At 45.6% G+C, this 27,687-nt stretch overlaps 1 protein-coding gene across 4 annotated transcripts in view; it reads left to right on the top strand.

Annotated features, from left to right (window-relative positions):
- The window catches only part of LOC126920921 (Krueppel-like factor 6), a 289,042-nt gene that overhangs the window by 40,702 nt on the left and 220,653 nt on the right, over positions 1-27,687 (top strand). Inside the window, exon 1 of one of the 4 annotated variants that reach the window (XM_050731925.1) lies at positions 1,768-5,303. The exons of the other annotated variants lie outside the window; for them this stretch is intronic. Within the exon in view, the coding sequence (XP_050587882.1) occupies positions 5,175-5,303 (129 nt within the window). The 5' untranslated portion in view covers positions 1,768-5,174. Of the gene's footprint in view, positions 1-1,767; positions 5,304-27,687 lie in introns of those variants that run through there. 4 annotated transcript variants of the gene reach the window in all.

Here is a 27,687-nt window from a genome sequence, read left to right as displayed (position 1 = left end):
ACCGAGCGTATGTTCTCCGTTTTAAAGCGTCTTTAACCCCGAAGCTCGTAAAAGATAGTCATATCCTATATTATATTCAGAGATTAACAACGAAATACGTTGAGCATCTTGAGCCGAATCACGAGCGTACAATCGGCTCGCCGCGCCACGGCCGAGGGGAACAACCGTTTCGCATAATGCGCCGGCTCGATGTAAATGAACGCTTGTCCGTGTATATAACCTGGTTCCTTTTTTCCCCCTCTACGTAATCTATGAACGTACACATTTTCCAGCCACTAACTCCCCCCCTCCCCCGGCAAATGAAATCCGGAAGCGATCGAGAATTAATGCGGGGATCACGGGGATACGAAATCGCGGTGCTTTCGAGACACGGACTGTGTCAGCCGGCTGGAAGTATTAGCATGAAAGATTAATTTATCAGTGGTTGCCGAGAATGTGGGCATAAACAAACGTTCGTACGAAGTTTCGAAATAAGCCTCGTGCTCCGATTGCGCCGGGCGTGCAAGTAACACGCGTATGCATACTATACCGATTGAATTGTATAACGCGCTGCCATGTGCGTGAACGCTTTTATATTAACTAGATGTCGATAGAGTCACGCTTGAATTCCAGTCGCTCTGTAGACTGGAATAGGTTGAAAACGGAAGGAAAAAATTCTCCCCTTACCGTTGTCTACTCACCGGATGCTTTTTTAAAACGAAATCTTTTAAAAATCTCTTGATCGCAGAATTTTCGTGTCCACCTTAATAATTATCGCTATGATACGCTTCCGTGTCTGTGTTTTCGTTCGGCTTTGAAGCAATAGGACTTTTAAGGGAAGAATTTTAATAATAAACATTAGGATGTATTCTTTATTGAAAAGATCAATTCGTGGAGATTGAAGCTTGGACGTTCTGCAAATCATTGATCGTGTATCATTAGTAATTCATCAGGGCCACTGGACTAAGCAGATTCGTAAGTCACTGCTAGAAAGGAACGATCGAATTAGAGAAGCGGTATAATCGACAAAGTAGCAAAGCGTCAGTTAGTCGCGTGATAATTACTTGCAGTCTCTCGCCTATGTGCAAACCGCAATAAAGTAGTTTTTACAGTGTAGAGCATTGTAGAACGGGCTTTGTTCCTTCGATGGCGTTGTTGTAAATGCTGCTAATTTTATTGCGCTACGAATACACGGTCGATACGAGCACGTCGTCCATCGTTGACCGCTACTCGATCGAGGATTGATCGATTGGAAGGTCTCGCTGCAGGTTTTATCTCTTTTTCCTTTAATCCGTCGCAACGTACGTTGGCGAACGGTGAAAAAAACGCGCATTGTTCGATTTGAATAACGACTGCTGTCAAGTTCGAGTCCGTTGGACGACCGATTGGTATCGTATCGTGTTTCTTGTCGTATCCAGGGAAATCGTTCTACTATTAGCTGCCATTTTCCTCTCGATTCCCTTGAGAACGACTTTGTCCGCGAGTGGTTCACGCTACGCTATCGATCGTGGCGCACCGATAAATGGAGCAGTTTGTTGACTCGTTATTAATCGTTACAATACATATTTAACCATCGAATCAACAAATTCGATCGGTTGTGATTCTCCTCCTTATAACTCTTACTATATCAATCGTTAGCGATCATCGAACGATTCCTCCGAGGCGATCGATTTTAAAGTTAAAACACGGAACTGACTGTTTCCAATCCATCGATGATTCGGATCGTAGCCGAGATAAATCCAGTCGCGATTTGACTGGCGTTCGAATAGTTGTCCGATACGTAAGCGTGCAGTGCCGCACGGCAACCGCACCCATGCGACAGCCTTAACGCGACCAGCGTACGCGCATAATACAAATATCGTCCGACATAATGGCGCATAATATGCATAAGATCGGCTCTCACTATACGGTGCAACGGTGTTACAGTTAAGTTCGACGTCATATTCATAATTAATCGGACACGTGGAGCTGCAGCTCGCGCAGCGTTTACCGCGCGTGTGGTTAACGAACGCTCGTTGGTGAAACGTAGCAAAAGTCAATGTAATTTTCGAGCGGCCGAGCAACACGATGGTGCACCGCGAGCGTAATGACCAATAACGATCAATTTGCATGGATATATGTAAGAGGTAGCAGGACCAGCAGTAGCTCGTCGCGACAAACGAGAGGAGAAGCGCAAAGGAGGGACGAGGAATATCGATGAACACACGGGTGATTCACGCCGCGTTATTGGCATCGACATTTCTTTTCGCCGTTTCTGACGAGCTTCTCGTGTTAATTTTTCGTACGGTTGACCCACATACGTTGGCCGACGTACGCGTCGAATGGACGTTCCGGTACCTTGAAACAGCACTCGAGGAACCATCTTGGCCCGGCCTTGAAACGTTTGCAGGCTTAAAACGCCTTTAAAACCGGTATCTAAACTTATGGATACATCATCCGTGTCGTTCATGCACGGTTGTATTTGTACACCCAAATTGGTACGTTAGTACCATCAGACGTTTTCTAAATATGTGTGTAGTACAGCTTCGTGCGTTTACGTTCGATATAATTTGCTCTGTAACTTTGAAATATCTGTCGTTAATTTTCGTAGCGTTTTATAAATCATATCGCTCGAGATTGAGATACTTTTATTCGCAATCTTTCGTTGCAATCGGCTGACACTTTAAGCGACCGCGCCTTAAAATTTAATAATAAGAATCAGTTTGAAGTTGGTTCTCGGAAACGCTATCGCTTAGTGTGTGCTTACGTTTAACACCTACGCGGATACTTTTCTCGTGGCGAGCCGTCTTCGTTAATGCCTTGCCAGTGCCGGCCGGTTGGGTCCACGCTTTACGGTACTCTCGCGCGTATTAATTGTACAAATATGTGACCGGTGCGTCTGGCTCGTATAAGCCCATGAAGTCGTGACAGCTCGTTGGACAGTTGTCCGCCGGCTGTGCGGAGCTTTTTATCTTCCACCTCCCACAGCATTAAAATTATAAGCGTGAGATAATTAGTACCAGACTCGTTGACGTTCATTCCTCCGCTACGTGCTGCAAAATTGAACATTCTTGCGTTCGATTATCCACCGTGATTATCGGCGATGAGCACGGCGAAAGTAATATCACCGTAGGAATTCCAATAATTCGATGCATTTGCAATTTCGTGGAATTTCGACCCGTGGAGTCGCGCGCGGTCGTGGACGGGCACGTAAGGCGAAATCTGGAAGAATCAACCGACCACGAAGATCCTATTCGTCGTGTAAGCGACAAAAGGCCCGCGTGTGCAACGCATGCCTCGCATTTATTTCCCCTTTTATCGTTTAATCGGAAGGAGGCGTTTCAGTCCGCTCCTTAAATCTTTAACGGCATTGCGTTCCCCGTACATATACGTGACACGCTCGAGCCACTTCGAAAGAATATATATGCACCGCCTTCGTCGTATCGCGTTAATATCACCGGGACAACGTGTCGTGTATCGCCGGTACGTGTGTATACGTGGCTCTGTCGCAGAGTAGCCGAGGAGGACAGAACTCGGAGACGCCCGCTACCGTAACGCTCCTACAGATTTATCGAGTCGCACTTTTATGCTCTCGTTGTGTGCTACTGCCGCGGAATGCTTGTCCCTCCTAACGTCTGTATGAAACCCGCTGTATCTATTCGCCGGTTTTACAGCAGCGAATAAAAATGTCCTACGCGTACCATGGCGACGCTTTAATGACTTTGATTTCGATCGGGGACGCCCGGGTTTAAAAGTACATCCAGACGGAGACAAGAGCGATAAAGTTTGCAATTTGAACGCGTTTCCTTGCGTTTTAAGGTCGGAATGATTGGTGGGAACGAGGATAAAGCGTGGGAGGAGACTTCTGGTTGGCACTAATATCTTGCAACTTATTGCCGTATAACGTAACGGTACAGCAATGTTCAGCTGTTGGTACTGTTTCGTAATACCAGCATTTAACATCGAACGTTCGTTGTCTCGTTCGTTAACTTATTAATTCGTATCAGTTGCAGCCGCTGTACGATTCGTAAATATACGTTCGAATTGTAGGGATCATCGGCGATGATTTAATTAACCGCGTGGAAAGGAAGCTGACGGTGATGCAAATTCGCACGAGATCGATCAACGCGCGATGCTTACCGACTGACTTTAAAGAAGAAAAAAGCTGTCGAGTATTTTGCGCGTCGTGTAAATCTCAAGCTTCGGTGGTTGCTTTTTCTTCTTTAACTGAACGCAGTTTGGTCCGGACTTCGTCAAACAGCTCGAGGCTCGTTCGTCGTAACTGTACAGCATGCGATATTCGTTACATCGGAGGGTACTTGTTAAATTAAAAATACGACGTCGTGAAATGATTTTAGTATAATCCCTTACGTAATCGCGCTGCAAAGATAGCCCATTCCGTTTGTGTGTCGTAAAATGTATTATTTACAAAACTAACGCTCCCTCGCTGAACTTTATACTTGCTAAGTGTTAGTCTCCTTTTACCACCTTTTGAAACAACGTTCTTGAAAATAACGTATTACCGGCCACAATACGTTTACAAGAAAGGAGCATGAATCATCAAATTATTATCTTTCCGTTTCGTTCGCGTACGAGATCGCGTACGTTAAATCAAAGTCCGTAAGTCAGAGTTGGATCCCCGTGTGGAATGGCGCAGGCAGTGGCGGCGGGTCTCGTTACATGTGTCTCACATTCGTGAGCGTTCCCTGTCGGAATGACGGGCCAAGGCTACGCTGCGCCGTGATTACTCCTAAATGCGAAGGATTATTGGTAATTATTATGATCGAGTGGCGTAACATAATACGTCAGGGACGTAGTCTCGCGTTAGATCGTTAGTTTGCGTCGATTGCTCTGACGAGAAGGATGGGTGGTGCGGTCGAACGTCAGTCCAATACGATCGTTAATGTTTTCCAGGAATTTTATCGGGGGATAAATAAGTATCGAAGGAAAGTGACGAAACAACGATCGTACTCGATTACCTCGATGGATAAGATTCGATCCACCGACCGATCGTGTTTCGTCTCTTTCTGTTGATCGAACAGATTATCGGAGTGCTCGCGATTACGATCTGCGCCCTGTTCTTATTCGGAGGTTTAAAGGAGCGTGCGGTGCAATTAACGACGTCCCGGGCTTGTTGATCGAAATTTTATGGTCACGATCGGTGTAATTGATATAAACCCCACGAGTTCTGTCGTACACACGGTCGTTACGTGTCCATGGACGAGTCTGGAGAAGACCTTCGGGAGGAGCAGGCAAACGAAGAGAGAGAACGAAGAGAGGGCGAGAGAGAAAAGAGAAATGAAAAAAGAGGACCACAGAATGCTTTTTATCGCGCTGAACGTCAGGTCGATTAATTTTTGTAATCTTACGCTTTGAAATCTGGGTGCAGCCTTGATTTATTTCCGTCGAGATGATACTTTTGCAAACGAGCTCGTGTGCATCTTCTCGCATCTGCTCCCTTCTCCCCCTCGTTTCCTCCCCTTGTGTCTCTATCTCTTTCGATCCTCCCCCTTCTGTTTCTCGTATGTACGCATACCGTATACTCTTGTTACCTCCGAACTTCTCGTCCCCTCTCACCAGTGGACCCGTGTCCACTTCCCTTGCTCTTCGACCTGCGCATAAATATAAATCGTACATAATTGATTCAAAGGCCAATGTGGGCGAATCTTTCTGTGATCAGTGGAAAGTCGTTATTCATGCTGAGCCACGAGCTGAAGCCGCCAGCCGCCGATTGCTCGATCGGCCAATGAAAGCATAAATACGCGTCCATTTGCGGCCCGTTGTCGATACGTCCCGGTAAACGGTTTATAAATGTATCGCCTATCGGTTTTAGAAATCGTTTGTGAATCTGTCGACGAGTAATTTGTATATCGATCGTGGCTTACGCGTACGATCTATCGCACGTCTTCGATCTTTAGAGCCGGTTTTCGATAAAATCGATATCTCGTGCCGGCAAACTTTCCCTTCTCGGAAACGATGATTCGCATCGTACTATGAATCTGTCGGTGTTCACCGGATCCGTGAAATCCCGTTTATATCCCGTTTCACATCTTTTTATCTCCCGGTGACACGTATCAATTTGCGAATTTATATGGAAACAATTAACGTTTATTTAAGACGGTCGTTATGCGTTAAGAAATACGCGTTAAAGGGGCGGTCGGTTTGACAGATACACGATATAAATATAATTACACGTGTTGGACGCGTTACTTCTGCCTTTTATTTCTTTGGGGACTCGTCGTACGAAGGGTACTGCGTCGCGATCGTTCGAGTTTATACTCTCGTTCTTGGCGTTGTTCTCGCTCGATGAGAATCGAACGAAAGACAACTTGGCAACTTGAAACTATCGTTCATTCCGGCCATGTCGCGGTAGCTGGCAGTTCTGGCAGTAAGTAATTAAGTGCGGGTACTTAGGCGCGTTTCCTTGATATATATATGTGTATTAATAATACGGTGAAACTGTTTCTTGTAGGCGTTCGCGGGAACCAAGGAGCGTGCGGGAAGATCGTTTCACCTGTACGCTCCTTCACGACGAGTGCTTGCTTTTAAGCGTAAAAACCAACGGGCTCGGACATTCGCGTGCGTCGATACGCGTCAATTTGAATAACAGTACTGTCTAACACGTCGACATAACTCATAAGTGAATAGCTCGTTTTAGACGTATAAAAATTTGAGAAAAAGATGTCGATAATATTTTTACTTTTGTACCTTGAAAAAATTGCGTGTCTGTTGATAGCTGAGTGTATTAAATTCTTTAAAAAGATGTATCCTGTTTCTCGCGGAATCGTATTATCAGCGGCAGGAAAGGATCAACTGACAGCTCAAATATTTATCTAGCCGATCAGAAACCGAGTACGGAGAAAATTCATTTGAGAGCACGCGTTACATTTATTGTCGGCAAATTAACGTCGCTGGCTGTAACCCTTCTGCATGGTCTAGGGTAAACAGGCTCTAGCGACGCGCTACATCTTCGGGAAGTTGTGCCAGGAACTCGAGAACGCAATTAGAGTGTCGGTGTATACGGTGTGTGTAAGAGCTCGACGCGACGGTGCGAACTGTCGAGGCAGGTGTGCTTTTACCCGCACTTTTGCGGTGCAACGTTTGATGTGGAGCCGCCGTAATAAACTCGATTAATAATAACGGAACACGATCGAGAAGAAGCTTCGATTTTTTCCCTCCATCACGGTGAAATCTTAATCCCCTTTGTGCGATGGTAATGTTGCTGCTTTCGAGGACGACACGATTGAAAATTGTAAAGGAAGTTGTTATTATGTTCGAATCTCGTAGCCCGTGTAGTAATCATCGATGAAGAAACGCATTTCATTATGATAAAATAGTTCCGAACATTTATTATCGATGGAAACATATGAGATTCCCGTTAATAGTCCCAACTATATTTTCAATTAAATTTGTGATTAACAGTCACATTCATATCCGACGAAAGAAGAAGATTCTTTCGTGCATCTCTGTCTTCACTCATCGTTTACATAAGCATCATCTAAAATACACGTTGCAATTACAATTTAGTAACTTGTAGCGTTACAGTGGTACACCAAAGTTGTTAATCAATCATTAAGGATACATTGTCGTAATGAATGGCACGTTTCTCAACAATATGATGTATTATTCGTCTAACAGCTTGTCCACCCAGCGGGCCTCTACCTAATATCTGTCTGACTAATGCGTGTACGCGAACGTGTATCCTCAAGAGATATCCACTTTGCTGCTTTGCCCTCTTTGCGGTTCGCGAAGTAATAAGCTCGGCTTGCGAGAGTAATGAGACTATGCGAGCTTCATCTCGGCTCTTCTCTCCCGCTCTAACCCCCTTCCCCCCTCTGTCTCTCTCTCTCTCTCTCTCTGTCGCGATCCATCGTCCTTCGTGGCAGAATCGCGACCCGATTGCACGAGAATTCCATTCGACGAACCGCCTTGGGACCAAGCTCGGCATCGGTAATCCAGAATCGTTAAATTCAATCGGGCAAAAAGGCCGAGAACGAGCGTGTGAACGATCGTTCCGAGAAGTTCGTCGCCCTTATGGCGTTTTCAGAATCGCTAATTCCTTTCTTCTTCGATCGAATTAACATAGAAATAGAAGAAGAGGTGAAATTCGTGGGATACGCGAATTACGTGCCGCGTGTTGCCTATTGAAACAGGGCATGGGGGAATATACGATCTTTGACCAAGGAACGCTCGAACGTCTCGGTAAATTCTCATAGGCGGTGAAGCGGACCGCGGTAAGAAACGGTCGGTGGAATTTCATGGTGCATCCACGATTTATAATTAATTTAATTTTGCCGTCGACCGTGCACGGCACGGACGCCGTTTAACCTTTTTACAAAGATTTCGTTAAAAATGGATCGGATTCATCAACTCGTTTCCTCGAGGCTTAGGCGAGTCCTGGCGACCGTCGATTCACGCGGTTTCCTTAGCGCTGGCTGTTCTTTGTAGACGGCACAGCAGCCGAGCGGATCTTTATAAAATTGTGCGGCAGCACGGCTACCACGCCCGCTCATCAAGATTTCTTCTCGTCCAGTCTCTCTTTGTTTCCCGGTATCCGCTAGTTACTCAAATTAGTCAGAAAAACTTGGTTCTCGCTTGTTCTTCCCGACCAGACGGAGTCTCGGCTTAGAAGCTACGTGTATCCAGGCGGGTTCGTCTCGACGATTACGCTTCGTTGAAGGAAGCGCTGTGAAAAGGCCGACCGCAGAAGAAACCGGATGAAAACGGACTACCCGTCGCGACGAGTACATTTTTTTCGATCAACGACCAAGATTGTCAACGTCGCGTCGTTTGAAACGGAAAACGTCTTAATGGTCGATCGAGGTATCTTCATCAGTTCGCGCGATGGTGCGCGATTCTCTACGCTTAATCGTTAAACCAATCGTTAAAGTGCATTAAACGCTATTATAGTTACATGGCGGTAATCTCGCACGATATCTAAAAAACCGTGACGTTGGTTTCGAGTAAATATTATTTACGACCATCGAGACAAACACCACGTTGGCTAGAAGATTTCTTCAATTTTTTATCCGCGATTGAAACTTGTAAGCCGGAAGTGGTTATCGGTTTTATTCGCACCTGACAGTTGTACAGCGGTGGCCAGCCAACCGACACAACGTAATTCCTCGACAGGGTTGCGCCCGGCTTACCGGATATTCGTCAACGGCCGACGTACGCACAATTCGATAATATGTCCCTTAATGATCGATGAATGAAACGGTAATTATTCCTCGACGCGAAGTTCCTTCGCGTGGCTTTTCACACGGACGACAGCCTCTCTTGTGCACACATTCGCACAGCGCATCTAGCACGTCGGGCCTCTTTTTCCTACAATTAAGTTTACGCCTCATTGTCCCCGATGATTACCAATCAAAGTGAATGGGTTTGCGTTGTCCAATTGGCCGCGCGCAACGCCGCTATTGGGATTATAATCGTAAATGTCGCAGAAAAAGCTTGTAACTATTAATCAGCAGTTAATTGTGCAAGGTAGACTCTTCGTTGCAATCCTTTTCCAGGAAAACAGCATGAATCGAGCTATCGATAGCTTCGCAGGAATTTTTCATCGTACATACACGTCAAACATTCTCGAATGAAGAAAACACAAGACGTTTGTATCTTTGTGGCATAATCATAGAAAGTTATTGAAATTACGTATATCTATCCCGACGTAATCTTTCGTTCCTTTTTCTTTACTGAAAGTCTCGATATACACGCAGTAGCTAGTTATATCGAGTTAGATTTCTTTGGACAAAGGTTCAAAGTATACAGCTTCAAAGTCGTGGAAGACGGGAAAAGATTTCATCGAGGCAAAATGAAATGGTTTTCAAACGTCAGTAGAGGCATCTCAAAGTTTCCCAGCGCCCCTTTTAAGCGAAACCATCCATCTTTCAATTACTATGTTATTTTATTATCAATTATCTATCATACGATATTCAAATTTTTAACATTCCTTCTCGTGCATCAGAGACCAGAGAGTGGCAGCTATAAACGACTCGGTACCGAATTACGAAGCTTCCACGTACGAAAGGGTGACACCACCGATTAGCCTCGAACGAATATATAATTTGGAGGGTACGCTGTACAGCGTTGCGTACGGCATATGCGTCGGGCAGAGGTCGTAAGGTGCATCGAGAATCGATCGAAAATGCCGCACCTTGACGTCCCGTGTGTTCGTGCTCGATCGTAGACGTTTCACCTGTCTCGCGTACACCTCGGGTATTCCTTCGTTTCATTGCCGCGTTTAATCTTGCGATCAAATATGGTCGTCGATGTAAATTACGGTTGTCGGACGCTGTCTTCGACTTATCTTGCGCTGCAACTTCGCGTTCCAATTTTGGAAATACTTCATCGAACACCACCGTTGATCCTTATCAGGAGATAGCGATCCTCTTATTTTATAGTGCGAGTATGTCAATGAAAAATCCTTCAAAGAGATCTTCTTAAAAGACCATGCTTGACACAAAATTTTCTGATAATTAATCCAACTAATCTATGTTACAGTTATTAACGATTGAATAGAGTCGGTAAATTTAGACAAACCGTAGGCGTTGTGACGGTACCGAGACGCTTGTCGATAAGATCGCTTAAACAGAACGGCGTGGTGTAATTTTTTCTGGCGACAGGCTGCAGGTAGAATTCTTGGCAGCTACTAAAATTCAGTGTCGCGCGTTAACACCCTCTGTGTTTACGTCTACCTTAGAACCGAATCCTCGTCGTACATCTTCTGGTACTCGCTCCTGGTACATCCTCGAGTATCCTGGCACTAGCGGGAGCCTGTTTCTCAAGTAACGTCGTACGTTTCGCGAAGGTGTTTCACGGAAAGCCCGGAGACTTCTTGGCGCTTGCGCTGCCTACCTCGACGTTGTACACCGGCATCGATAGCACGGTAACCTACAGCCGACTAGGTTCTACCATTCAAATGGTCAACAGCGTAACAGGGCGGTGCTCTATCTACATCAGGCTACGCTAACAAAGTCGTCAGTTCCGTACGAAACCCCACTGTGGCGAGGACGTGTCGTAGGAATGTTTGTCGAGAGTACAAGGCGCGATGCCAATCAGTGATGCATATTATGCCTCTTGAATGGTTGCGTAAAATACGCGCGAACCTTAAACTGGTAACTACGGTGAGAATCTTCTTTCGTTCGATTTTATCTTCCTTGGTAAATATTTTTTAACGGGAATATCATGGCCGCACAATCTTTGCTGTACGACGTAAGAGGCGTGACGGAAGCAGAAGAAACCAGCAGGATAATTAACTTACATCATATTCCCTGTGCGAACGAACTAATTACACATACGGTGGGCGTGACTTGGATTTGAAGCGTGATCGTTGGTTATGTATTGGAACTGAGCGAGTGAATCGTTTGGCGCGAAGCATGTGGTAGAAGTTCAGGGGAATGTGTCGCCGATTAAATCACTACTTCGCTAATTCCTAATGAAACTAAAGTCCGAGCTCGGGAAGGAAAACTAGAAGAAAAGTAGATTTAACTTAAAATAGCAATTATGTAAATGGGTCAGTGACTAACCGTTTAGGTTCGTAGGTGTCTTTTGAACGCAGCTGTAATGCCATCGCTATCAACGCAGGAAGCGCACGATATTTCCTGGTTGACTGAATCAAGGTTGTGTCACGAGTTTAGCTCGTTAGCGAGAGCACAAGTCAGCGTCGTGCTACTGTTCACGCGATGATCCATCGTGCACTCGATATCATAAGTACAGGCGCCTAAACAGATTCTTATTACGTTTATCCCTCTTCTATTTCCGATTTCGCGTTTAACTAACGAAAGAAGATTTTCTGTGAAATTTCACACACGATAGCTCTTCATCGTCGACTGTTAGCAGCAAAGATAAACGAAATAAATATTCTAGCTTCCTTTGATACGTTCACGTGCTTCGGTTCGAAAGCCAACACCTCCCCTTCGACATTCGCCTTCTCCTCTTGCTTGGCAATCGGCCGCGTGTCACTTGCATCTGGGACTAACCGTACACTATCCGCTCACTTTGGTCCGATTTGGTAGACATTACCGCGGTATTTTCAATCGGGGACTCGATGGAGCAAGGACACCATTAGCTTGTCACACTCGACCAAACAAGACTCAGAACCGCAATGTTTACTATCTCTTTGATGCCAGGTATCTGGCTACTCGCTATCACGTACCAGATATGACCGAATCGGTAGTCTATCGCTCGCGTGTCTCCCTTATGATATTCTAATCGACTTTCCAACGTTTAAGGCGACAACGATCGATACCTTAAGAATCAATATACATTTGATTTCGCGTGTCTAACCGGCTCGTCGCTGGCAGTTCCATTTCATCAGCACGAATTTAAGTGGACGTGGATAGAGGGAAGACCGTATTTCTGGGCCACACACGAGACACGCGTTTCTCCGGTGTCGACCTCGAAGCTTCGAGCGATTATATTTTCTCCTGTGCATTAAAGCCCGTACTTAGGCGTACCGTTATTTAGTAATGCCTCACGCTCGCGCTAGGATTTCCAAGATTTTTTTTTACGGAACATCGACGCGAAGATTACTGCAATCAGCCGTAACCTATCAGTGACTTGCACAAGAATGACGCGACCGCAGGATTAACCCACGGACAATGTCTTCTTCCTATGCGAAACGTTTGACGAACGATCCATCCACTGTGGCATTGGTTCGTCCATTCGCAGGTGTTTGATTATTTGCGAATGATGGTTTTCGACGTGGTTTTAGGCTGAGATTAATCCTTGATGGCCTAACGTTGTATAAGAGCCATCGGTTGATCCAAGAAAAAATTATTTTATGTATCGAACTCGTGTACTTCCATAACTTGTTATATAAACGTTTATGCTATTACGTCAAATATAATTCATAATTTCTGCTAAGGTAGTTATACCAGGTGTTTAGAAAAAGAACGGTTTTTTATCCCGATTTTGCGATCTCATCAAACAAGGATTAACGTTAAACATGGATACAAAATACCTAAAGAGGTGCCTAAAAAAGACGAGTCGGGCGATCGATGAATATGGACTACGTCTACACAGTCCTCTTTTGGTAAAACCGTTGAAAGACGTGTTCATCAAGCTTCCAGGGTCAGTGGAACGTGACTTACTCGAGGAGTAACTTATGGCACTTTCACGCGATACCGAAGACCATCGATTCTTCCAAGCCAGCGTTAATTTAACCGAAGATGGTCAATCTATGACGTGCAAATTCCTGAATGGATTGTGCAAGTTGAGGAATAACTTACAGCCTCGAGCCACGGCACAAGAGTCACGAACGTGATGGAATTTCTCGCGACTCTGTCACCGAATCCCACGATGTTTGATTTCTAATTCGCATCGATTTTGTTACAAATTTATTACGAAACGACATCGTCGGCGGATTGTTGCGTTGTGTTCACAACGTGCTGGTAGAACATCGTTCGATCGTTGGAGAGCGATTAGCTAGAGATAAATCGAAGTAGAAAAATGAACGAAATAATTATTAACGCATTTGCCAGGTATCTTAACGCGTGATTTTTATCTTTCACCGCGAATGATATAGAGCCGAGTCAGCGCAAGATCACTCGTAGTTGTTAACTCCGGCACAGTGGAAAGGTCGTAGCCATGGCATGAAAATTTATGCGTAATTGCTTTGAAACGAGAGTACCACCGTATCGGTACGAGATCTGACCGATCCTGTCACCGTGCAGACCCCAAGCCACGGTGCAGCAGCAACTACGGCAGCAGTCAGACATTCGATACAGCAACCTACACCTTCGAAGAAGTCAGAATGGTTCCGTCGTGGTTTATGCGACCGGTGAACGTGGCGTTGTCGGGCACGGCTCGACCGCTGATTTAAGTAAATTGCATGCAAATGCACGAACTACCGGCTACGAACGGGAATAAGGTCGGCCATTAACGGCCATTCCTACTCGGATAAATAACAATAATTGAGTGGATCGTGGATTTAGTCAAATGGACACGTATCGAGGCTGGAATTTCAGAAACGCGAGTTCATTCTTAACGCGGAAGTATATTCGCGAGTGTGTAGAATCGACGTACTGTACGTGCGTACGTGTGGTAGATGTACGGACGAAGGTCAGTCTCTTTGTCGCGTTAGATCATTCCCGATCGAATCGAGAAATTGTATCGCGACAGGTTTTCCGTGACCTTCCGTCGAAGAAAACAAATAATACAACTTCTTTTCGAAGAGGGCCGCCGTTCTTTAGACTCGCCTGAAGCGGTGAGACCGAGTTTAGATTGCAAAATATCCGTCGTTATAGTAAAAATTCAAGGAACGCGACGTTCGTGCGAACTCGGGTACGGTTCTGGCTTTGGCTCGGCGTCGGTTTCACGGTAACCTTTGGAAACGGTCGCTCGCGTTCGTGTAATTCCCACTTGAAAAATTCCTTTGATGTCCAAACGCGGACGATTCGAGCGGCAAATTTAAATTCCTAATTGATCCGGTGTACACGAGACCCTTTCCAACTCGGTGTGTAACCCGCATACGGGTATACGGTAGGCAACCGATACGGTGGGGGATGATCGTGTAACTCGCGACGTAAAGTTGCACCACATTAGTCCCCTGGTATATTTACGGCTGTGTAAACCGTACGTGGGGGTCCCGGGTTGGCATTAGCCGGGCCAACATAACCGCGACAGGCGTACGTATATGGCGAGCAATTCGCACCGTTAACTACCGTCCATACTCGGTACGTAACCTGTTGTGCATCCTCAACCTCTTTTCCTTTCACCGGTTTCTCATCCTCCCGCTGTTCTCCCTTGATTCTTCGCCATTGTCCCAAAATTAGCTCGATAAATCGTGCTATAGCCGCACTTGCCGGCGCGTGTATACGTCGAGTTAGTTATTCGCGGCGTGGGAGTGCGAGGAGAGAACGATACTTTACGAGCCGACGAATACAACGAGGAAAAAGAAGAAACCGAGACTTTCGCGTGATTCCAGGATTCGCGATGTTGCGCGTTCTTTCCTTTCATATTTTCGTAAATCTTTCGCCGATTAAACTTAATTTCGTTCGGTCACTTCGACGTACACGTGCATTCGCGTTGTTCCGACATTCGCTTTCATCGTTCCTTTCCTGACGCTCGAAGATCCGATAGTACAAAGATAGCGAAGGTGACAGGTACGTCCTTGAACATCCGCCGGTGAACCGTGCACCACCACTTGTGTCCTAGTTGCCACGAGATTCTCAGGAGAGGAAAAGAAAAAAATGTGGAAAGAAGGGAAATTATGATTATGCCCGTGCCAATCCCGTTTCGACGCCGCCAACTGTGAGACCGCATCTCGAACGAGCAATCGTTATTTTTAATTAAGGGAAAAGATCGGAGTGGTTCTGGCACGAGGAGAAACCGCTCCAAGATACTTCGAGGCCGTCGAACGTTGCAACGAGATACTCGCTCGGTGTGCATTAATTGCGAGCGGTGTTAATGGCATTGTAGCGATCTCCGCGAGAACGATCTTTTACGTCTTTATGATTCATTAACTTCTGACACGTCCATCCGAGACAGAGACTTCCAACGTCGTATTTTCTTTCTTTTTCCTCTATGTGTAATAAGCAGGATCGTAAATCTTTTCTTGTCGATCGGTCGTACGTAAAAACTGTTCGCCATGCTTGTTACAAAATTTAACGATCGCTATTCTTTAGCGTCGTTTTCCTATAGCAGTTCTTTGACACTTTGTCGCGCGAAGATTCAGAACTTCGCTCGCTAGTATATTATTTTACTTTTTCTTTTGTAACCCGTTGCATTCTATACGACTGTTATTTTAAAAGCGAATCTACGTAGCATGCTCGGATGGAGTTTAAAAAGTTCTCACGGCCATTTAGGCTCTGTTAACGATCGTAGCACCGGTATATTTCGTCAAGAATGGCCATTATTTATGGCCGCTCTGTATCGAATCGGAGATCGATACTTCCACGTTTCTCAATCGAGACACTACAGACAGCCCGTACTTGAAAATACAAGAAAATGTCGATTCGTTGGAACACAATCGTACAAGAACCACGTGAACGAATGTATCCATATTATCGTCGAAACAAATGTCTCGAAAGCTGGTTTTTGCCTTTTACCTCGAAACTTGGCACGTGTCGAATCGCCAAATATAGCCATTTACTCACGAGAGAACGCGAAGGAACGATGGTTTGGATGGAGCACGGACGGAAGAAAGTAAGACGAAAAGGAACACCACTCCTTTCCTCGATTATAGGTAGTATTATATTCCTACGAAGACTAGCCTCCACCTTTCTGTTCACCTGCCATCATTTCTATCCTATAATCCGATTATAGTTAAACGATATCGTGACGCTCGATTCCCAGAAGCCGATTAAGAAATTGGGCAATCGAGAAAGGGTCAGATTTTGGATGACTCGAGCCTTTTCTTCCATCATTCTCTCTTTCTCTCTCTCTGCCGTTCTCTTCTTCGCATTCACGGCGCAAGACGTATTTTTTCAACTAATGTCATTCATCTGCACGGCATTATGACGCGTCTCGCTCGCGCACAACACGTCCCGTTCAACAAGCAGGAGGAGAAAAAAGAAAGAAAAAAGGAACAACTGACGCGTGACTATTGACGCTCATTAGCCGGCGTGAGTGTGAATTCTGGTCGTGTGTTTTCTTCGTTTTTCGCGCGCGACCGTTGCGTCTTCCGGCCATGCATCCGTGTTTCCTCGACGATTAGCAGATTTCCAGTGTCCCCAGCGTATAATTATGATCCTGCTCGAAGCTACGGGACACCGTGGCGTTAGCTCGTTCTAGCCGCGCCATAATTATCACGACTTGCTCTCTGGTGCTCCGCTGTTTTAACGGTGTCCGTGATTCCTTGAAATATATAGACTAGACCAGCCACAATTAGGAACCGGTATGAAGATTTTATTTTAGGACAAAGTTGATAGAACGTTCCGATCGTACGTCTTTGCACGAGCTTAGAAGCACGTAATTCGTGACAGTAACGTAACCAATCGTCGTAATCCTGTACAAGTAGAGTACCACATGGAACCACCGTTTGCCCTGTTCCGTCATTTAAGATCATCCGCGTGATTTACGGTGGGAATAGATGGGTCTCTTCGCTTAAACAAGAGTACGTTTTTAAAACACGGGAGACAATGGGTGTCTAGCGGTGGTGGGCGTACCACGATGCGGGTGAATCACGGCCTCGATATCGTAGCCCCAGTTTTTTGCCAGTCTACCGTTCCCATGCTGCAATGTCCAATGTTGTAAAAATCCCGTTACAACATCCTATAAATTACTTAAGGTTCCCACAGCACGCCCCACTACCGTTTCGCGGTATACCTTGGACCGAGCGGGCTCGCTCGTGAAATTACCGGCTAGCAGTAGTTGCCGCTTCTATCCATAAAATCGACACCCTCCAATTAATCCCCGATCCTTTGGAAGGGTATCCCCGACCTTTCTTTTTCTCTGCCTCTCTTTGCCAGTGTTTCGCGGTCGGTCAAGGGTAATGATATATTTGCCGATTGTTACAGAATTCTCATGGTTTCGTATGGAAATAAGGGGATCCGGTTGAACATAGCCTCGTTGATCCCTCGCCTCGGAAATAATAACAGTTTCGGCGTGGCGCTCGATTTACGACACGCGTGCACGGAACAATTCGATCGACGGACGCGCTCGTTGCACGTGTACTTTTTCTTTTGGATCCTTTGCACGCTCTTTTTTTTTCTTTCTTTTTTTCGTTTTTTTTCGTGTACGCCGGACGAGCTTTGGTATCGCGCGCGTATCAGCATTCCTTTGGGACCGTATTGGACATAACAGCGTGTACTTACGTGCCGATAAGCGTCTCGAAGTAAACGAATGTCCCGTACAAACCTTTTAAGAGGCGCACCCGTCGCCGAGGCGCGAGAGTAATTTAAGGCCCGAGTGGGAATCGCGATCGAAGCGTGCGTAGCATCCGCGATCGAGCCGTTTAATCCAGCCGGCCACTCACGTTCATTCCCGACAATCGTCGATTACAATGCGACCAGCTTTAATTGTTCCTTCTAATTTGTACCAATTTACTCGGTAACCTTATTGGATAGTTTCGCGTGCAAGAATCGATTAACCGGCGATTTGTTCATTTGTTCGAAAAATGTCAGCATCGTAGAAACAAGATAACGATAGAAAATGGCTATTTGATTGGTTCCGTAAGTGCTTGCAGAATTCCGATGAGATTCTACGCGAATTTCATAATCTTGTACCTCGAAGTTCGAGATTCCACGATTCTGCGGCTTGTCTCGATTTTCCAACGTGATCCTTGGTAGGATTCGTGATCCTTGTTCGATTCTTGGTAGGTCTCACGATTCCAAGGTTATCCGACGTGGTTTTCATGACCCTGCGGGTTCGGAGTTCGTGGTCGTCCGCCCCCGAGGAGATCTGCGGCAAGTTCCACGGCCTCAGGATTATACTGTGTGGATTCCATGAATACGAGATGGTTTGACATTGGTTCCATCATCCTGGGATTATTCCATCGTGTGTTGTATATCCTCGGGTGCCATAGCGTCCGAGATTCTTCGTTAGTGAGACGATCCGAAATAGTTAGCACAATGGTATTACGTATCAGGTGATAACCGACACTAATCGTAGATGACATAACATTTGTAACATAATTCCTTTTAAAAATTATTTGGAGTAATTTTCTCTGTAATTATATATGTATCATTACGCACATACTTTCGAATCCATTTCTATCACGTTATACACCAAATCCTTTTGTTCGATTCTACCATTCAGATTCTTATCATCTGGTACTACCATTGCTTCCTCCGTCGTATCTGTTTTAGTACACGAGTCCTAACTAAAAGGAAATAATTGCACATTTCCGGATGAGTCACGTTAACTCTCTCTCGCTCGAGCTTCGTGATAGCAGATGTGCTAATTAACCGAATCGAACGCTTTATCATCGTCATATTACGATCAAGCGTTGGCGGACGTAAATTCAACGATATAAATTTAAATATATCCGTACTTCGAGAATCGGTAACTCGAAAGTTACCATCGAGAATTGCGATCGTGATCGCAAATTGAAGTAATTACTTTAAGAAAAACTCTACACCTTTTCTTTTGTATATGCGTCACCTGGAGACCGCTGTTACCAAGAGAATAGAATTTAGTGAAAAAAATTTAAAATAAGAAGAGGTCCGTATTATCGTGTCCTTGAATATAAATTTTGTTTTGTGTTACAAGGTCTAGAAACAAAAGAGCTATTAGTAGATTTCCATTGCTGTTTCTTGCAACCTTCAGCTAGAGATACACACCAAGGTTAACTTTTTGGTAATGTCCTTTGCTATAAATATATGAACGTGTTCCCTATCATAGCTTCTTCTATTGTATTGTAACACTGTAAAAGTAAGGATCTGAATCAGCATACATTATGTCTATACTTATACCTGTACTTATACCTATATTTATTTCAGTATATTTTTCCATTACAAATTCATCCACTCGTTCCTTCCATCAGTCAACCTCAACAGTGACACACGCGAAGCTTGTGATCGGACAAATCGATCATCGATCGTTTACACTAGTGATCTAGTTTACGCTAGAAAGAGTAAATTGCAAAAACATCGGGATTTCTGTTTTTCTTAAAAAAAAGTAACTGAAAGAAAGAAACAGGAGAAGAGGAGGTGAAATCAGCCAGAGCGACGAGTATCTGATCGACTGGAACATTTGTATGGAATGTCGAGCAAGTGAGCGTCGCGCACGACGCGTTCCACGAGTGCTGGAGTCCTCGCTTAAGAACGAGCCGATCCGCTTCATTAACGTTCGGACGATCCACAGATAAAGCGAACTACATGTTGGGGTGGAGTCACTGGGGCGAGAGCTCTCTTGAATCCGTGGTTTCAGATTTTGAGGTTGACCACTCTCGAATCTCTCCTTTTTGCTCCATTTTCGATCGATTTCACTTTGACAATGTGTCCTTCTTGTAATTAGAGCTACTTAGGCGTTTATCGTGAAAGTATCTTTGGCGGTAAGAAGGCACTCGGAGATGAAAGCGTTTAGACGATAACTTTGTTGTTGGTGTTTTTTATGCACAGAAATTATGACGCATTGTTATTCGTCATTGATAATCAAATGTTCATCGAGTATTTGGCTTTCATTAAACGTGAGACAAAGTCTAATAGAAAAATATAGATAGGATGCACTGTCGTAAAATGATCTCTTAATGCTTCAACTAAATCAGCTACGCAGTTCGATTACACGTTCGCGTCTATCGATCAGATAAGAACTTTGTAGTACGTGGACGGATTTTAGAATAAAACTGTGACGATATCGTATCTATTATGTCACGTTAGCTTTATCAATTTTATTTTGAAAATCTAACAATCTGGATAGGTATTTGTGAGCGTTTATCAGAGCATGATTCGCGAATGGACATTGCTCTCACGATAAATTCACGCGACATGGGATAATTGCGCGTCATGTACAGATTATAACGCACACTATACACGGGATTTATCTCGCGAATCGCGACTAGATATATTTACAAAACAACGATGAATAGGAGCATTGTCGTGTAATTGTGTTGTAACTGCACTTTTATTCCCAGGCGCGCTTTTCACGAAGATTGTCGTGCGTGATGTCTCGAATGTACATGTTCCGTTTGATACGTGTGAATATATTTTGAATGTTAATATCAGCTTACCTCTGCTATTATTCTTACGTGCATACAACTAGATCCGCGGATTCTTTATTTCGTGTCTTAAGCGTCCCAGAAATTCCATGAAATTGAACTAAAGCATAACCGTTACTAAGCTCGCGATTATATACATTTATCTTCAGCAACCATTAACGTTAAATTGACATTGTTAAAATGTCCTGCTATTAACATGGTACCGATGATCGAGAAAAGGCGCAAGTGCCATTATTTATTGGTCGTACATCACAGAAACTTTGTTCTTCGATAGAGAAATTCTTCTTATTGCTTCAATAAGATCAGCTGAACGTTATTAATGGATTCAGTTGTTACCACTTGGCCGATATATTTTCGTTCGTGCGAGGATTGTTTCGGTGAGTCACTCTCGCTGGCCGACGACTAGCCAATGGGTTATTGATGGACAGAACGTTTTGTAAGGCGGCAACGTGACCGTTTTAAATGCGCGAAAGCCCGTGTAGCGCCTCTCGCCAAGGACGAAAGGAAGGTAGAACAGGCAACCTGCACTTTGCTTAAGCAGGAGAGCCCAACTCGTCGTCGTAATTTAGCAGTGGCGGGATTCTCGTGTTGCGGGTACCGCGGAAGGCCGGCACGCCTACGTGTAACGCAGGATTTATCGTGTTTTTCGTATCCGGCTGGCGGAGCGAGCCGTTTTTGTCGACTAACGACGACGCTTGATTCACTCCGCTACTCACCGATATCGCCGATGTCGTATCTTCTACTTCTGTCTTTTTCTTGCCAACGAACCTACACAATGTTTATCTATTAATTTTCAACATAACTTACGTCGCTAACCGAAACTTTGTTTCAATTACTTCCAAGTTTTGTTTCGTTGAAAAGTATAAAACAACGTATAAACGTTGCTGTATATAAATAAATGTTGATATATAAAATTCGCGTGTCCAATAGAAGGGAAACACGCGGGACGAGCGCATGGTATTTCAGAGACGAATGGGAAGGGACAGAAAACCGTTCGGACCAGGTTGATCCCGGGCCTGGCGCAAAAAACGGGTAATGGTAGTCTAAATACACAAATTCAAGAGGGGAATCGGCGCGGCTGTCCCTATCCTTAAATGGGTCGACGAACGCGGCACGAAACCCATGCATCACTCCCTTACGCGACATCGGAATTTTTCAGTTTTATCGAATTATCTAGGCATTACAGCTAATGAAAGCAATCCTGGCGATCCCCGGGGCTTCGCCGGTCTTTTGCCAGGCTCGGATACCGCCACAGCCGCCATCGACGACATATATTTCTATACACGTATATAAAGATATATACGTCCCTATACATGTCCATATATATGAACGCACACGGCCGAGCATGTGTCGAGCTTACATCGCGGCGGCGGCACCTCGGCGTCGTCACAAATTGCTCGGTATGCTTTTTCCTTGGTGACCAAGGGATCCGGAGGATCGCGTTCCAACAGCTCCTAAACACGCCGGTGCGAAGAAGAAGGAGCAGCCTGTGAAGCGGACAATCGGGAACCGCGGACGATTTCTTGTCGTGGACTACCTTCGGCAGACCTTCTGGTAGCTGTGTTCGTGACGTCGGTTTCGTCGGTTTTCTTTGAATCCGGTCGCGCGACCACGGGAACGAGATGTCGCGCGTATTTAAACGAGCCGCGTCGAATAACGACCGTGCACCGAACGCAACCAGATTTTCAAGGATTTTTGCACGCGGATGCGCGCGTACGCTCGTGCTCCGGTGGTTTCGTCCGGGAGATGTTCTTGCGCTTCGTAGAAGTAGACAATTTGCTTTTAATTTATACCTGTATCATGGTTGGTTTTCTCGTACGTCTTTCGGTCTGGCATCGTAAAACACTCGATTTCAGGTCCGTCTTCCAGCTGTCCGTATCGTAACGCGCGGCTGCCAACGTTTACGCGTGTCATCGTTGCACCGCGCCGCGCCGCGGCTTCGCCTGCTTTCGCGATGATTGATTTACGCCGGCCAGGCCAATCATTTATTTTCTCCGGTGCCGGGCTTCTGCTTACATTGTTACGCACGGATGGGATCCAAGATGGCGTTACAAATTGTCCCGGAGTACGCTAATACGACACGGTGACTGCTCTCCGTCTGGCTAGGTTTATCAGCTACTACTTGCCGAAGCGTCATCGGCTCAGAGCCAATTTCCAATTGTCCTTGGAAGGCGTTTCTTCATATTCCTTTGTCGTTTGAACCAAGCCGCCTCTTGATTTCCGTTTGTTAAGTAGTAGCACAGAATGCACCTTCCTTTTTGCGTCGTTTTTGTAAGATGAATTAGGCATGCGAACAAATTTATAACGTGCCAAGTAGTAATTTGAACGTAGTATAGGCATATTCTCGTTCAACCTTTGTAATTAGTCTCTGAAAGTTAGCCACGCCGCAATGGTAAACAACTGTACGATTAAAATTCAAAGGAGATTGTTTATCGTGCAATATATTCGTATCTTAGTTTCTAAATTAATAGGTTATCGTGTCGTATGTCTTATAAAAATACAATGTTTTCCTAATAAAGGTACAATGTTTGTTCGATTTTCGTTCGTTCGAACTAATTAACAAACATTTCCAATTAATTACGATTGTTTAATAACGATTGTTTTAAAGTTGATTTACATAATACCTGCCTATTGGTAACGACTAATCGTTTCTTATCTACATCGACGCAGTACGTTCCGAGAAGCGATCGCCGAGTTTTAGGAACTAATACATGTTTAAACAGCTGTTTTTTGTTAATTATCGATGCAGCGTCAGTCATCAGAGGTCCGTAATGGCCGACTACGATGATAAAATTCAGTTTTCCGTTTTACCAATGTCGATCGTTATGGAACGGAAGAAAGGAAACAAATAGAACAAAAGAAAAGGAAACGTTCGTAGAAGTGAAACGAAGCATTTGGCGCAGCCTATCGGGTAAATCGCGGCGATCGACAGCGACGTGTAACAAAGTAACAGGAAGCGCGTTCGCGCAGTCTCGTTTTTCCTTCGACTTCCATTTTTCACTCGGCCGTGGCTTTTGCCGTGCTACTCGCCAGTTCTCTTTTTGTCGCATTCGTTGGAGTTCCGGGGACGTATCGTAAGTCTGTTCTACGAGGCTGCCGACCGATAGCGAGAGGTGGGGAACCCGCGGCCGATCGTAACTTCGTAGTTTCCGCGGTGGCCACGTCTTCGTGTTCAACGAGCCTTTATGGCTTCCACGCGGACCTCGTGGCGGCGGTCATTGTCAACCTTAGAGAGGAGCGGTTTACGCCCGTGGACAATCGTTTTTGCCACCTCCGCCGTGGAGCCACATCCCCGCTAGTGGGGATTTATGCTAACGCGTTAATAATGATAGGCTTTTTGTTGTTTTCCGCGGCTTGTTGCCGCTTCGCGTACATGGACGCCGACGGTGCTGTATCTTGGGCCACTTTATTGCCACGATCCTGTTGCTCGCTTTATCGTCGATTAATGGTACGCAACGGTGTGGTGTGTATCTACCACTAACTAAAGAGTGTGCGCGTGTATTGCTCCGATAAAACGTACTAAATACACCTTCGTGGGACTCGTTAAGACGCGATGCACGCGTTAGTTAATGACGTCGTCGCGCGTTATTCCGCCATTTTTCGTTATTTAGTCAGCGTTATCTCGCTGCCGAGGAAAGCACTATCCCCGTCGTTGCCTCGTGTCTGCTGAACAGCTAGCTCTTTTTCCTCTTTGGTTACGATAATGATCGGTCGCGGAAGCACAGGATATTTTCGAATAAAATATGTCGATGGATAGAGCTGTGGTACTTTCTTGATGAAGATCGAAAGTTAAAATGTAAGCTAGTCGCACATACGGTGACATGTAGGTAACTTGTTTTGGTTGACGAGTGGAATGTGACTGGACTCGTTGAGCGTTAACGCGGAACTTGTTTGTTTCATTGGTGAAGTAGTCGTTTGTGGAATATTTAGAGACGTACGGTTGTTCGATTTGGAAAGGGGAATGTTGTAACGTTCTTTATGAATCCATCGACTTGTCTATGCTTATTTAGTCGCTTCTAATTCCTCGGATCGGATAAAAATTTGAAACAAAGAACCCTTTCTATTCTGGAACCACGATCTTTTCAAAGCAGATATTTACAGAGCTTATCCATTTCAGAATCCGAATACAGAGAATCGATTTAAATCCATGCCGATGAATTACGGAGAGAAGTCGAGTCTAAGAACGACGGCGCCTCACGAATGTGAAGCACGTCCGCGCGACGCCTATGCCGCAGCCCAATGAGATTCACCAGCACGTGCGCTCTCGAATAATAGCCAGCGCCTTCTCGCGTTGTCTCGATATGGCCGTGACCACGTCGATATCGCGGATATCCACGGATAAACTCCCGCAAAGGTTGTGTACCGTGTGTGTTCCCGACGCGTAAGTAAATAAGTAAGTAAGTAAGTAAATGGAAACGCGAGTAAGCAAGCCGAATCCAAGATGGAGGCACGTGGTGTTACGGTTAACGAGTATCGACGTGGCCAGCGAAACTGCCATGTCGCCGGTGTCCAATCCGTTGCTCGGATCCATGCATCAGTTTGTTCGCCGTGTGTATCTCTTCCGCGACGTTCGAGCGTTCTTATTGATCCGTGTACGCGTTTTCCCCACCTTCGTTCCGTGCACGTTCGTTTCTGCCGCTTGTGTGGCGTTACAGGCGCAGACGCCCCATTGAATTGCCACCTAAAGCTCGACTCTGTCCTCATCGCGAAGTAAGTGCATTTATATTTGTTGGAGGTTGGCGCTCGCACGTCGTGCAACTCGTCGTTGTACAGTGGCGCATGGTCATCCCACACAAGCGTAACAACGACGTGCCGCGTTTGTTATCGCCGTGAGAGAAGACGTCGCACGCTAAAGTGCAAGTTCGCGGTTCTGGCCTTATATATCGCGGATCCCACGGTGCATCGGTGCACCGTGTCTGGGTGGACCTATTGACTACGGCTAACAAGGCCGCCGCTTGTACGAGGAAATGCAAAGGAGAAATGTACACGCTTGAGGCTGCTGCTCTCCGCGAGACGCTGATACTTGGATCGGTTACTGCGCTAGAACGGCCAGCTTATCGTGTAATTTTGGATTACACGTCAGGGAATTTTATTCGATTAATCATGCTTGAGAGTAATTTGTAGATGGTAATTGACTGGATAAAATAGTGGTAAAAAGGCCTGTATAATTTGACGTAATTTGACGTAATTTGGCGAAGTTTAAAAAGCCTGTTTCAGTATCCTTACATAGCCTGTACTGCTAACAAACAAATAGTTAGAATTCCAATTAATTCCCACGTCCGTGTTAGACGTCGTAAAGCTGAAATTTCTCGTTACATAATCCTTGTCAATACGGAATATAGACGGAACGAAGTAAAAAGAAATTCACGAAGAGCAAAAAGCAACTGTCAAAGACCATCGAATGGATACAACTTTCTGGCACATAGTCGTCGTTCGTTCCGCCTTGAAAAAGGCTCTTTTGTCGGCGAGAGGCAAGAGAATCGCGTGAAAGTGCCGTGTCAAATCCTTTTTTCTTGCTTTCTTGTTCACCACTTACAGAGTCTGTCGAACCATGCTCCCAATATGTTTTAACCGAGATGGTCGAGAAAGTCTTCCGGTTTATGCGTTTCAAAAAATTGAGACAGCCAAAAAAATTAGTTAACACGATCGTGTCTCTTTCGATTTATTCGTATTTCCAGATCATAGAAACATTCTCTAACTCGAATGACCATACAAAAGTACGTGGAAGGGGAAACGAGAAAAATTATCGCTCCGTCGAAACACGTAAAGACCTGCACACAAACAGACGGTCCGACCTGGTGCTGTCATCGTTCTACTTGGAGCGTCTGTTCTACCAGCGTCTTATCTCAACACCTATCCCACAGTCTCGTCCCGCGGATAGTATAATTTCACGACACGACCGCAACCGGCGGTCTCGTATTAAAAGCCAAACGGTAGTCAGCGGTAGACTTATTGCGATCGCCTGGTACAACGAGCTCGTACGGTTCGTACGTATGTCTCGAACGAGTTGAAAGGGTTCGTGCGAAAAAATGAAAGGGCTAGAAGGAGAGAGATAGCCGCGGATATCACGGCTCGAGAGAAGGAAGCCTCGTGGCGGGAGTTCGAACAATGGAGTGAGCGCGACGCTGAATATATCATCGGGCTTGGCGCATGCCCCGGTGCAATGCATCGCGCCGTAACTCGTAGCAACGCATGAATATAATATGGGCATTAATAAATCCAAGCAGGTATTAATGCGGGCTAATGTATGCGCGCCGGGCATTTGTTATGCGTCCACTTTGTAAAAGTCAGTCGGTTGGACCCTTCCACAATGGGCAGCGCGGTTGTTAGCCGTCCGTAGCCGTGGAAAGCGTCCCTCGAACTCGCGAAGCGGTTGCTTGTTGCCGGTTGTTGTCTGTTGTACACCGCGTACAACGCGCCGGTGCGCTGCGTTTCACCGCTCTTCCGGTCCGTTCGCGATTGTTGCCACAGCGGACTTATGTCCTTAACGTCGTCTCGCGGAGCTTCGCGTCGGACGTTCTGACAAATCGATTTAGAATCACCCGGTCAGCATGGTAGAACACGAACCGCGATCCGCGGCCCGCGGTCACGGACCATCTTCCGCCATCGTGGTTGCACGCACTGCGTCGCTGCGTTGCTGCGTGCACGATTGTAATTGCCGGTAACCCTACGCGCTTGTTAGCAATGCGCTAACCGTTTCTCGGTTGAAATATGATTGCGTCGCGGCAACCAGTGATTTATGCCCCGTTTGTATTTCTGTACAACGCTTCGGTGTTACGCCGACACCGCTCAGACGGAAAATCGTTCCGAGCTGTGCGTCGCACCGGGCAACTTTAACAAAACGTCCCACGTCGCCCGTTTTATGCACCGTGATTTCTCTTTTTGTCTTCGGGATCGATCGGCGAGCACGAAGGATGAAAAGGCTGTCGCTCTTGTCGCAACACGCGACGATTTCGCTGCACCAGGGACACTTTTGCGGTGCAAAACGGTCGTGGCTATGCCGTTGATGTGTATCGGTGGTTGCGCGCGCCGCATATTACCATTACAATGGTTTTACAACGCTGTATCGACCAAGATCTCACGTGGACGATCCGGCTACTAGGTACACACTGTTTTGTGTCTCGTGAAAA

This window comes from Bombus affinis, chromosome 10, assembly GCF_024516045.1.
Source record: "Bombus affinis isolate iyBomAffi1 chromosome 10, iyBomAffi1.2, whole genome shotgun sequence".
Classification (NCBI taxonomy): Eukaryota; Metazoa; Arthropoda; class Insecta; order Hymenoptera; family Apidae; genus Bombus; species Bombus affinis.
Note: the sequence above shows the minus strand (reverse complement) of the source record. Positions and strands in the feature narration are given on the sequence as shown.